General features: G+C 37.2%; 1 protein-coding gene across 1 annotated transcript; it reads left to right on the forward strand.

Moving 5' to 3' along the window:
• The first annotated feature begins 1038 nt into the window (after nucleotides 1–1038).
• Nucleotides 1039–7446, forward strand: LOC105940907 (uncharacterized). The gene is made up of 5 exons (XM_024804250.2): nucleotides 1039–1465; nucleotides 3468–3725; nucleotides 4250–4537; nucleotides 4623–4898; nucleotides 4980–7446. The coding sequence occupies exons 1-5, from the start codon at nucleotides 1408–1410 to the stop codon at nucleotides 5099–5101; spliced, it is 1002 nt and encodes a 333-aa protein (XP_024660018.2). The 5' UTR covers nucleotides 1039–1407; the 3' UTR covers nucleotides 5102–7446.
• Nucleotides 7447–12678: the final 5232 nt, after the last annotated feature.

Below are 12678 nucleotides of genomic sequence, written 5' to 3' on the forward strand. Positions count from 1 at the left end.
TTGAAGGCTTGGATCTTATCCCTACCATTCCACTGACTTCTCAACCATTGCCTTACATTTTGGAAGTATTTTGTTGTGGTTGTGGTGTTTTTCCAGACTTGTGCTGTCAGGCCTTCATTGAATAATATTACTGTAGCTTCTTCATGCCTGAAAGTCAGTGTTAGAAATCTGCCTTTGTGATGTTCTGATTGTAACACTTGTTATTTTTGACATTTTTCCTAGATTCAACTAAAGAAATGGGAAGAAATTATGGGTTTGTGACTAAGTGTCTAAAAGTAGAATTTCTGATTGGTTCTTTGCTAAGTGTAGACAGCTTGAGTTAGGTTCCTCATAATGCTGAATGGTTTTTAATTCAGTGGATTAAAAAGTAAACACTCCTTTAAAAAAAGGTCAGGTACAAGAATTGAAGAGCTCTAAAAGACTTTCAGAAAGCCTGGACCAAGACCACTTTTTAAAAAAGGACAAGACAGTTTGACTTTTTTGGAAACAAACTATAAAGACGTGAGGGATGACTCAAGATGTTGGCACAGTACTGTCTACATGGCATAGATTACAATGTTTTTTTCTATTGTACTTATACCAGTAACAGACTGACAGCAACTTTTACTGCTTGTCTTTGCCCTTGTTTCAAAAGCCCCACCTATTTGAGCAATGATAATTACTGAATTATCTTAGTGTGTGACAGCAGGGAAGACTCAACCCCTATGTCATCTGACATAATAAAAAGCTTATCGTTGTGCTGCCATCAGAAGTTAAATTAGGTATATTTCATAATTCATACTCTATCTTCTATGTAATCACGTTCAAAGTGTCAATCACAGGACTAATGTTTTAGATTCACGAGGGCTAGAAAAGATAAGATAAATATAATATTAGCTGAGAACAGAAATATATAGTTGGATGTTGCATTATTGTGTCACTACCCATCTGCAGGCTTGTTGAGAGAAACCAAAAGGTCCAGGTATTTCTTGGTGAATACTTTTAATGCAGAGGTTATTTAGAGAAGAAGGAACCAGAATTAAAAGACTCCTGTGAGACAGTGCCATCTAGTGCTTTGAGGAGTGCACTATAAACATCTTCAATTTCACGCAGCTTTTGACTAGTCCATGCATTAATACAAATAAAAACCAAACAAAAAAATAATACATGCAAACAACAACAACAAAATCTAACCTATTCTTTGAACTCTATTTGACCTCTTTCCTCACTTGTTTCAGGGAACTTCCACCTTCTGCTGATTTCATCATCACGTGAATTCCAGTATTAAACAACATCAGTTGTGAAATCAAAGTGACTGTAATCTGCACTGTTTTAACAGATTTAGTAAATGATTTAAAACTTCCTCCCAGTAACTCACAGCTGTTATAAAAACAAAGAAGGTAAAGCAACCCTACAGCAGAGTCAAACATGGCGAGTGTTACTGTGACATCCTGTTGGAAGAGTCTTCTGCTGGTGGCACTTATGGGTGAGAACATTTCATTTGTGTTCACTGTTATTATTCTTTTAAATGCTGACTATGAACATGAATGACAATAGTAACAAAGTAAGTGATACAACAGTTAATAAGAGGCTCAAGAATAAGGGTCTCTGTGCTTTGATTCAGGTTTTATTTTAGCAGATGTTCATCACATTTATCCCTACATCTTCTGAGTGTAAAGATTTTTCCTCGTGATTTAAGAATACATGGAATGAATTAACTGAGTAAGGATTAACCCTCTGATGCATAGTGGTCACTGGAGTGGACAGCTACTAAAACGTACATATCTCTTTAATGCATTGGTTTCTATGGTGGAACTGCATATTAGCCTCTAGAGTGCTCTCTGCTGCCATGCTCCATTGAGGTCAATTCAGTGTTCAGTTAGTGCAACTGCAAGTAAATTTCCTCTGAATCAAAGATGGCAGACAAACTGTCACCCCTGCCGACCACTGCTGGCATATGCTGTCAATCCTTCTATGCTAAAAGAGCCCAACAGGTAAAAAAAATATGATGATATGCAGTAACATCTAGGGAAGGATATTATCTGTTTGGAATAAGAAATTGTTATGTCTAATATGTAGAAAACTACGATTAACCATGTGTCCACTGTAGTGGACATCATGCATTACCCACTATATTTTTTTAACATAAGTCATAAATTGTCTCACTGTTTTTTGGGACTGTTTTGGTTATAAGTAAGCATATAATTGTTACATTTATAAGCTACTCATTTAAAATGTATATTTCTGTGCAGATCAGCTGTAGTTTGAGTTACTATAATAATTATTTTATCATATTTTGTAGACTTCAAATGCAGCAAAGAATAAGGCAGCGTACAGAATAGTCCAGGAAATTCCATCCAGCTCCAGTGATGATGATTTCATTGATGAGTGCAGTGATGATGAGTTCAGTGATAAGTCCAGTGATGATGAGAGTGGCTGCCAGAGCAGAACAGAGACATAGGAACTACGGACAGCCTAGGTGTGATGAACACAGAAGTGTTTGGAGATGCAGAGACTAAGATGTCAGTTTGTGTTTTCTTCCAGCATGCTACTAAGGGCTTGGTAATACTGTCCTGCATCGTTATAGAACTGTGTAGACTCAAAAATGTTTCTCTTGTTGGAGATAGTTTGCCATATTCAGGTGTAGGATTCACAGCTAGGACTGTTGATTGGTTTTGTTATTTACGTCTAAACATTGGGGCCTTATGAGTTGAAAGTTCCAAAAAAATTGCTGAGATGTTTTTCAAAGGATACAAGCAAACAAGTGTTTGTATATTTACAATAGAACACAAGGTAATTAATTTTTATAGTAAATTCACAGTATTTCATGCTAAGTGCTCAGGCGCATGTAGTCCACTGGAGTGGACAAGTTTATAACTTTATAAAAAAACATATTTTTGGGGGAAAAAGAGTTGAACATTTTTTTTCATGTCCTGAGAAGAATAAAAGCACTTAAGAAAAAAATCTTGACCAAGGCTTTCATAATTCATGCATCAGAGGGTTTTAAAAAGTAGCTTTTTCTTTATATTATGTGATCCTGTTTTTGAGGTTGTTGTGCCCAAACTGTGCAACAGCCTTCCTCAGTCACTCAGGTCGGCTGACTACGTTAATTCATTTAAGTGACTGCTGAAAGACAGTTGCTTCTTTAACTTCTGTTTTCTTAAATGTAAATTATCATTATTATTTGTATGTTAGCAAAGTTTATATTTGACCATACATCTGTGGACAGCTTTGAGTACCTGCTGATACTAATATAAGTCTTACATCATTTTTTTCTCACACTTAAGTTTGTCTGGACACACGTCTGAACTCCTGTTTAGTTAACTGATACTTATGCAGATAGATATCCATTATGGAGTAATGGATTATATATTATTTAATTCTCAGATTGAGTTATTTTGTGCTTTTAACCAGTATTGTACCAGTATTGACACAGAGTGGCTTTTACTGGTATGTGTTACAGCCATCCTGACTGCTCTGTCCCTCAGGTTTACCAGGTTTGGGGACCAAGGTGCAGATTTCTTGGACTGGCAGGGTGACAGCTGGTTCCCCCACTACTTTCACATGCTCATCTAATTGTTTTCCAAACTGCATCTACACCTGGTCCTTTAAGGCCAGCACAGTCGACGGGAGCACATTAACTTGGACACCAGATGGACTGGATGATACAGTGAAACTGCACTGCACTGTCTTCAATCCACAAACAGGAGTCTACACAAGTACTGACACCATTGTAGAAATTACAAGTGAGTACATCAAGTTAAATGTCACATTAAATAGTGGAAAGTAACAAAGGTACCTTTTATTCTGTACTTCTAAAATGTTTGCCTTGATGACAGGAACAAGGTGAGTGTATGAGTTACACATAATTAGGACACACTACATGGACAAAACTACTTTGCTACCTACAGATTACACCTACCCTGTCATGAGGCCCTGGGCACGTGGTTTTTCAGCTGATGCTAATGCCAAAGGAGGTTTAAAACTCTGCAGTTATTGAGTCAGGAGGGAATATCTAAGAGGAAGGAAATTCCACATACTGATTTTTATCAATGGTGGCATGTTATTACATCTCATTCAAATTCAGTGATATTTATAGAACAACACATTCTTTCACAAATATTTGTAAAGGCAGACTGCATGGCTAGGTGCTTGACTTTACACACCTGGGACAACTGAATGCAAAGATTAAGAGGTGTGGCTTAACACTACTGTCCATATTTTTATTCTTACTTTATGAATTAAAAACGTATTTTTTCTTTTTGTACAGATCAAATATCTGTACAAGTCAGTCCGCTGAACACTGTACCATCTCTCAACCAGTCATTAAATCTCATCTGCCATGATGCCAGATTTGGTGATCCACAAGGTCTATCAGACCTGGTCTGGTATAAAGATGGACAAGAGGTGACCCTGCGTGAAAATATGTGGCTTCAGCAAAACAACCTCACACTTCATTTTGACTCCCTGCTGCCCTCTGATGCTGGTTTCTACCAGTGTCAAACGTATCTGCCTACATCACAGACAACAGTTGTCAGCCTGGGCTATCTACTCAGCTGTAAGTACAAGGATACAGAGGTTAAACCAGAACAAGAAAGGCTGTGTTTTGTCATAACTGCAACAAGCTTTCTAATCTTTTGCAGATGATCAGTGGAACGTCAGCATTAGCGGACCTGACACTGTGTTTCCTGGTCAGTTAAGTGAGTTCACCTGCCTGACTAGCTGCACCTTAAATGTGGAATGCACCGTCAGGTGGGAGTTCAGGGGAGGTTTCCCTGTTGGAACCTACTTTTCAGTTCATAAAAATGAGGTCAGGTGGACTCCTTCACTACCTGGGACTTTTCAAAATTTCACCTGCATTGCAGAGAATAAAGCTGCTGGACGTTCTGCTGAGGCCACCAAGATGGTAGAAGTTAAAGGTACGCACTACTCCTTAGCACTTGCTTGTTTCTATTCTTATTGCTAAATAAATTTCAATTACTTTCTTTTTCTCTCAACAGATATCCCAATCTCTGGATCGGAGGCGATGCAGCTTAGTGGACTTTTTGCAGGAATCCTCAGTCTGGGAATGTGGGTCCTCTTGGGTTGGGCTCTAGAAACAGTATACTTATATTCACTTTAAAGAGACAGTTCACCCCAGCATTAGCTTTATGCCCAAATAAACACATGACTACACCATGGATTATCACAGAATAGTTACTACAACTAAATGCAGCTGATATCTACAAAACTTTTCAACTCAGACTTACACTCCAGAGAAAAACAACATAAATTTGATTTGGGGTTGAACTGTATCTTTAAGTTTTAGTGTGAATATTTTCCACGCTATTTATTTCTGCAGCAGCTTATTCTTTTTATTATTATTCGTGGAAAAGAAACATATGTGATGTCAAATGTTAGAAAAGTAGAAGCAGTGTTTTTTCTTATGAATTTTTGCAAAACATCTGAACTCGCATATGAAAAATAAATTATGTGCATGAAGTCACAGTTGGAGTTGATTCCTATTTAACAATTAAAGTTGACACATGATTTCCTTTATGCTCCTTTATAGTGTACGTTTTAATTACAAGCCATTTGTAATTAAAACGTACACTGTAATTAATTTAATTTAACCACAAGGTGTCACTAACAACACAGAAGCACTGGATTTCAAGGACAGTGGAACATAAAATGTAAAATATTTCTGTGAATGATATTGCAATAAGATATTGCAATAAGATATTGCAATAAGATATTGCAATAAGTACTCTGACTGTTTTGTTTTTTTCAAAAACAAACCTCAAGATTTATTAAAGATTCTTTCGCTGGGACGTAACTCCTTCAGTGAAAAATTACTTTTGTAAAGCCAGCTTGATAAACAAACTGTGTGACGTCAATCCTGCGCATGTGGTCAGTGATTCAACAATCTGTTTCATGTTCCTTTGAAAGTGAACAATTAATGCAGAGAAGACAACCACACTAAGCAAACTGAGAGAGACTGAGGTTTTTACCTTTGTTTTTCTCTTTTCTTCTTTTGTCATATCTCAGTTGCTTTATCAGGCATAAGAATAGGTGGGAAAAATGAAACTAAAACATCTGCTTTCATTTTGTTGTAAAAGAAACCAACATTTGCATGTTAACCTCATTGTAGTTTCAGTTGAAATGCTGCAATCTCTGTAGTATATGTATATATATCCTGTGTTTAATTATAAACTAGAAAATGTAGGTTGGTGTTTTATGTTATGTCTGTTATGTACTTTCTCTTTTAAATTATTGAAACAAAAAGATATTCAAAAAAAGATTAATTCCAAAATGGACCAAAATGGAACTTTGTGGCCAAAATGCAAAACGCTATGTGTGGCGGAAAACTAACGCTGCACATCACTCTGAACACACCATCCCCACTGTCAAATATGGTGGTGGCAGCATCATGCTCTGGGGGTGCTTCTCTTCAGCAGGGACAGGGAAGCTGGTCAGAGTTGATGGGAAGATGGATGGAGCCAAATACAGGGCAGTCTTGGAAGAAAACCTCTTGGAGTCTGCAAAAGACTTGAGGCTGGGGCGGAGGGTCACCTTCCAGCAGGACAACGACCCTAAACATAAAGCCAGGGCAACAATGGAGTGGTTTAAAACAAAACATATCCATGTGTTAGACTGGCCCAGATCTAAATCCAATCGAGAATCTGTGGCAAGATCTGAAAACTGCTGTTCACAAACGCTGTCCATCTAATCTGACTGAGCTGGAGCTGTTTTGCAAAGAAGAACGGGCAAGGATTTCAGTCTGTAGATATGCAAAGCTGGTAGAGACATACCCTAAAAGACTGGCAGCTGTAATTGCAGCCAAAGGTGGTTCTACAAAGTATTGACTCAGGGGGCTGAATAATTACGCACACCCCACTTTGCAGTTATTGATTTGTAAAAAAATGTTTGGAATCATGTATGATTTTCGTTCCACTTCTCACGTGTACACCACTTTGTGTTGGTCTTTCACGTGGAATTCCAATAAAATTGATTCATGTTTGTGGCTGTAATGTGACAAAATGTGGAAAAGTTCAAGGGGGCTGAATACTTTTGCCCCACAGGGAACGGTTCTGGCTCTGTTTGTCTTCACCATCTACACTGCAGACTTCTCCCACAACTCCATCTTTTACGGTGTGGTCTGCTGAGGTGGCAAGATCTCTGCCGGGGACAGGAAGAGACTGAACAGGTTGATCCGCAGGGCCAGCTCTGTTCTAGGATGCCCTCTGGACCCAGTGGAGGTGGTGAGTGACAGGAGAATGGTGGCTAAGTTGTCATCCCTGTTGGACAACATCTCCCACCCCATGCAGGAGACTCTGACAGCACTGAGCAGCTCCTTCAGTGGGAGACTGCGGCACCCACGGTGTGGGACGGAGAGATTTCGCAGGTCTTTCTTCCCCACTGCTGTCAGACTCCACAACAAAGACTTTTGCAGCTGATCAAACACACAAACCCACACATGTGCAATAACACCAAGTGTAATACTCTTTTCTGACAAAGTTGTATTTTTACTCAGTTGTATATAGCATTTGTATTCTATTTTTAACCTATTGTAGATATTATTTTATTTTATTCTATTGTATATAGTATTTTATTTTAATTTATTCTATATTCTGTGCAGTTGTGTACAGTATATTATTCTTATTGTATTCCAGTGTTCAAATAAAGGTTATCTTATGTTATCCTAGGTTTCCTGCAAGACCTGAGGCATGACTGTAAACAAATATTGAATCTGACTAGGTGTGCCCTCCAAGGATCCATGATCTGCTCACACCTGCTCACACTGAAGTTTTGTTTTTTTTGTTGAGATGAAGTCAGGCCTCCATCAAATGTTTCTGTTTCATTCCCTTCTTTCCCTTCAGGCTCCGTGCCAAGTAAGGAAGGATGACGCTACCTGTTTATGGGAAAAGTGATTTCTGATAATATGGGTGCTGTAATATAAACTCCTCATATGAGGGTATCAAGCAGAAGCTCTTCCTCTTCCTCATTAACATTTTATTACCATTTTCTACTTATTTATTGTTGTTTTTGTTGTTCTCATTCTATTTACATGGTCTGACATTTACTTTGTTTTTCAGATGTATCATACAATATACTTGTTTTAAAAAGTACAACAGAACTTTGTATATGATGAATTCAAAACATATTACACCAGATATATTAAAGTCACATGATGACAGCGATGTTAAAAATATTAATGCAGAAGTCTGACAGGTAGTTCATACTTTATTCAAACCAAATAGTGAAACATGATTAAGTACCTAGCTTAGCTTTTAATTCCATTACATTTGATTGATTAGCTAGCTAACTATTGGCTATTGGTTATGTCAAAAATTTGTAGATTAAACTACAAAGTATTGCATTCACTGGCTGAAATTAGACCCACCATTTCACCCTTAGCATTAAAATGATGTGTACAAAAACCATTATCAAATGCAGGATGCAGCTATACTACATCATATTTGTTTGTAAAAAAAAACATAAGGTTTTTTATAAAACTCTGCCATGGCTCATCAAATGTTGTTTTTTCTTTTCTAGGACTGTGAATAGTGATCAGCAATAGGGAACTAAAGAGTTAAGACTATAATTTCATGTCAACAGGGCCCCTCACACTTACCTTTAAAATCTACAAATGACCTATACATCAATCACATCTTCTGTTTGTCCAGTATACACAGCACAGGTTTGCTCAGATGCTGAACTTCGTCCCGTCATAGCTCAAACAATACACCCGCTGTTTACTCAGTGCTATTGAGAGGGGCATAATGGTTTGCCTGTGCTTCACATCCAACGTGGGAAAGAGTATTTCTTAGTGTGTGAAAACAATTGGTTGTCTGAAATAATACAGTTTTCTAAAAATTGTATCACCTTTCTGAGAAGTTTGACAAGCATGAAACCCAGATGATCTATACCACCTGCAGATAAGAAGCAAGTGGAAGCAAGCAGGAAAGTTCCTCATCCTTACTTGGCTTGGCCAGGTTGCGGTTTTTACAAATCACAGTAGGAGGGCGTCTGTCAACATCCTCATTGGAGCGCTCACCCTTAGATCCGTCACATCTGTCCCACAACTTAGGGTCAACACTACCCTTACAGTTTTAGGTGAGAACAGATAAGTAAGAGCTGATGTTCAAGGTTGGGAGAACCATTTTTGTAGAATTTCAACTTGTTTATTAATAATGGTTTGAAGTTGGTAGTTTCTCACCAAACATTATAACTGAAACACAAGCATTTAAGGTAAATGTGAAAGCATAAAGTCTCAGGGAAAGGTTGGGAAAAAATATAAGAGCTTTTCCTAAAGTGTTTTTTTATTTGTACTTTTTAGTATTAGCATAATTTAAAAAAAAAAAGTTTATCATTTATTCTGAAACATTTCAGCAAGTCACTCTGACACTTGAACCCTTCACCCTGGCTTTCATGCATTATATTTATTACTCACTTTTTATTTTGGGAATGCTGAAGCATGCTTTGAATAAACTGTGATCAGTGTTGAGTAAATACTATGAGATGAAATGCATGTGGGTTTTACAAAAAATGAAATCATCTTTTGTGGAAGTCCAGTTTCTGATAATGTTACGTAAGGAGAAAAAAAAGAAAAGTTATCTAACCTTAAATGACTTTAAATTACGCAGCAAACTGTGTAATGTGAGGCAGAACAAAGATAAATCCCATGAGCAAATAAAGGCACCATAATGAATGACATATTCAAAAAGCCAAAGCAAACTTAAAAGAAACTGTGAACACTGGCCATAAATTCTTACAGTTCTGTAAGGTGACCAAAAACATTTCGACACACTGAGGGTAAGCGGGATGGAAAAACTTTAAAAATATGCTGATGGAAAAACTTTAAAAATATGCTGATGGAAAAACTTTAAAAATATGCTGATGAATTGTTTGCACTAAACACTTTACTGGAACAGGTTTCTGTTGTAATGAAAAATGATCCCAAAATAATATTGGAAAAGGTTTAATGGAATTCAGGAGGCCCCTGTCTCGTGGTATTTGGACTAACAACCAGCAAAGAGAAAAACAGCCTGTTCCTTACTGTATGTCTACGTGCTTTTGCCGTTTGTTGTTTTTGGTGTGCTGTTCGTCACGTTGCAGTGTCATCTAGTTTCTGCCTGCCCCCGTGTCTGTCCAAAGTAAGTAAGTATGTTAGTATGCTTCTTTTATCCCAATCGTCATTTCCAGTGTTGAGGAAGTTATATTGAAAAAATAATTAATTATAGTTACTAGTTATTTCTTCAAAAAAGTAACTGAGTTAGTAACTGAGTTACAAGAATCTAAAAGTAAGTAATTACTTGAAAAGTAACTATTGCTTTACTTTAAAAAATGTTTAACCCCCTGGGATCCAGGGTATAATTGGCCATTTTTAACCACATTTTACCTTTAAAAACTGTTTACTTTGCCTTGTTTGGTATCATCCTTTTCAGCACAACCTCACGTGTCTGAATTTACAGTTATGTTTTCATTTTGACATACTGTATTAACACAATTGATATGCAGTAAGCCGAACACAGCTTCAACCGTCTGTTTGTTGACAAATAGTAACGGACCGCATTTTCTTGTTAGCAACTGTAACGGCGTTGTAACGATACTCGTTACTGAAAAAAATAACGCCGTTGCTTGTAACGCATTCCCATCACTGGTCATTTCCATGCAACAAGGTTAATGATACGAATCTGCTCAGACCGCACCTTTTATTTGAATTTACATGTTGTTTGCATCTGGTTATTTGCAGGTGCTCTGGCTTCGTCCCTCAGTCCAAAGATGCCTATTTGGTTAATTGGTAATTTTAAGCATGGGAGGGTGTGGTTGTCTGCGTTGTTATGTTAGCTCTGTCATGACCGAGGGTGTAACCCACCTCTAAGTGAGCTGGGATAGGCACCAGCCAGAACATGGATGAATAAAGCAGAGAACTTCAGCTTGTCACATTGTTTCTGGCTTTTTGTCGTAGTTTAAATGTTCAGATAAAGCAATTTGAGAAACAATGTAGGGTATTTAGACCAAAATATTTTGATACTTATGGCAGGGATTATATATAATATTTTTTTATTAATTATTTTAAGGTAATTAAAGCACAAAAACAAATAATCAAATAATAAAAGAAATATGGCTAAATTCGTGCGTAAAGTTTTTGCTTTGTCTGTATTGTATACTGTCCTAAAACGTCATGGCTAATGATGGTATTAGTTTAGGAAACAATGATGGTGTAAAGCACAGTCATCGTTTAGTTATATTAGTTATATATTCAGATATATTCAGATATTTATAAGTACTGTTTGTAAGTACTGATGTATTTTATCATATTTAATAATTAAAATTAAGAATAACTAGAATTAATATCCATTACAATTAATACACTTTAACTGTATGCTTACTGCAAAAACTCATTGTTATGAAGTACATTTGTAAACATTTATTTTCATCTGTTTGGCTACCACAGAATGAATTATGTGCTGATCAGTGTGAACCTAAGAGTCTGAATGAATTCCGCAGCTCATCAATCATCAAGTGCTCAATTTTATTCTCCTTCCAATCTCTTTCTTTTGGATGAACAGCAGCTTTGAGGTTACTTCCAGTTACAGAGCTCAGCTCACTGATGAAAACGCTCTCTGTGATCAGTGTGACCTGCTGTGACCATGTAGTAAACTTTACCATCAGCTGTGAGTTGGGCAATAGCATATTCACTACTACTGCAGTTTTATATACTAATATAATCATTGAGCTTCAATACACAGTTCTTATTTTTCTGTATGTCTCTCGTCTGCCTAATTGTCATTGCTTTTCTGAGATGGACGAGATAACATAGCGCTCAAAATGAACGGACCGAACATTTTTCCTTTTTAGCTGGATCCAATCTGTCTGCGGTCTGTTCTGCATTCTCCAATCATCCAGCTCAGTTTTAGTGGGTTCAAAGCTGTTACATGTCAGCAAGTGGTCCATATTGCTGTCTGGCCTTCAACAATCACGCCAACATAAGAAACGACATCACCGCAAATGTGCTCATAGCAAGTGCATTTGTTACTATTACAACAGCAACATCAGTACTTCTTGGTTTTGTTCCAAACTAACTTTGTTTTGTTTTTTCTCAACACAAACTGTGTTCACTGTGGAGCACTGCCTCCCTTTGCTTTTCACAGATGATAGCACGTTCACTGTGATGGACCGAGCAGCGAAGGAAACTTAGGCACAGGTTAAAGGGAAAAAAAAAAAAGAAAGGATTTTTTTATTGAACCCCAATAAATAATTGGTTAAATCATGTAAAAAGAATCAAAATCTTGGGCCCATAAAAGAGGTCAAAATAACAGAACTCTACTCAAAGTTGACAAACCATACTGATAACTGAAACAAACTGAACTAACTTAACGAGACAAAGGGGAAACTTAACAATGGCTGATCACCCACAAAAGCACAAAAAGGGGTAAAACACACAAAACCTAACTCCAATTACCCCACATGGTCCTAAATTATGAAATGAGCCAATTTGCAGCTTTCCATCAAGGCTTGTTCTGCCCCTTTTCCACCTGTTGGCTCCTCAATCAAGGGACGGGAGCAGCTCCAACTAAAGTAACTCAGAAAACAAAAATTAAATCATACATAACAGTGTAAACTAAAATGTGCACACTTATTTTAGAATACTGTGTTATGTGGATATGTGAACTAATTCTAAACCAAATCCAGTTATTCATTGTCCTGTAAATT

The sequence above is a fragment of the Maylandia zebra genome, linkage group LG11 (assembly GCF_041146795.1).
Source record: "Maylandia zebra isolate NMK-2024a linkage group LG11, Mzebra_GT3a, whole genome shotgun sequence".
Taxonomy (NCBI): domain Eukaryota; kingdom Metazoa; phylum Chordata; class Actinopteri; order Cichliformes; family Cichlidae; genus Maylandia; species Maylandia zebra.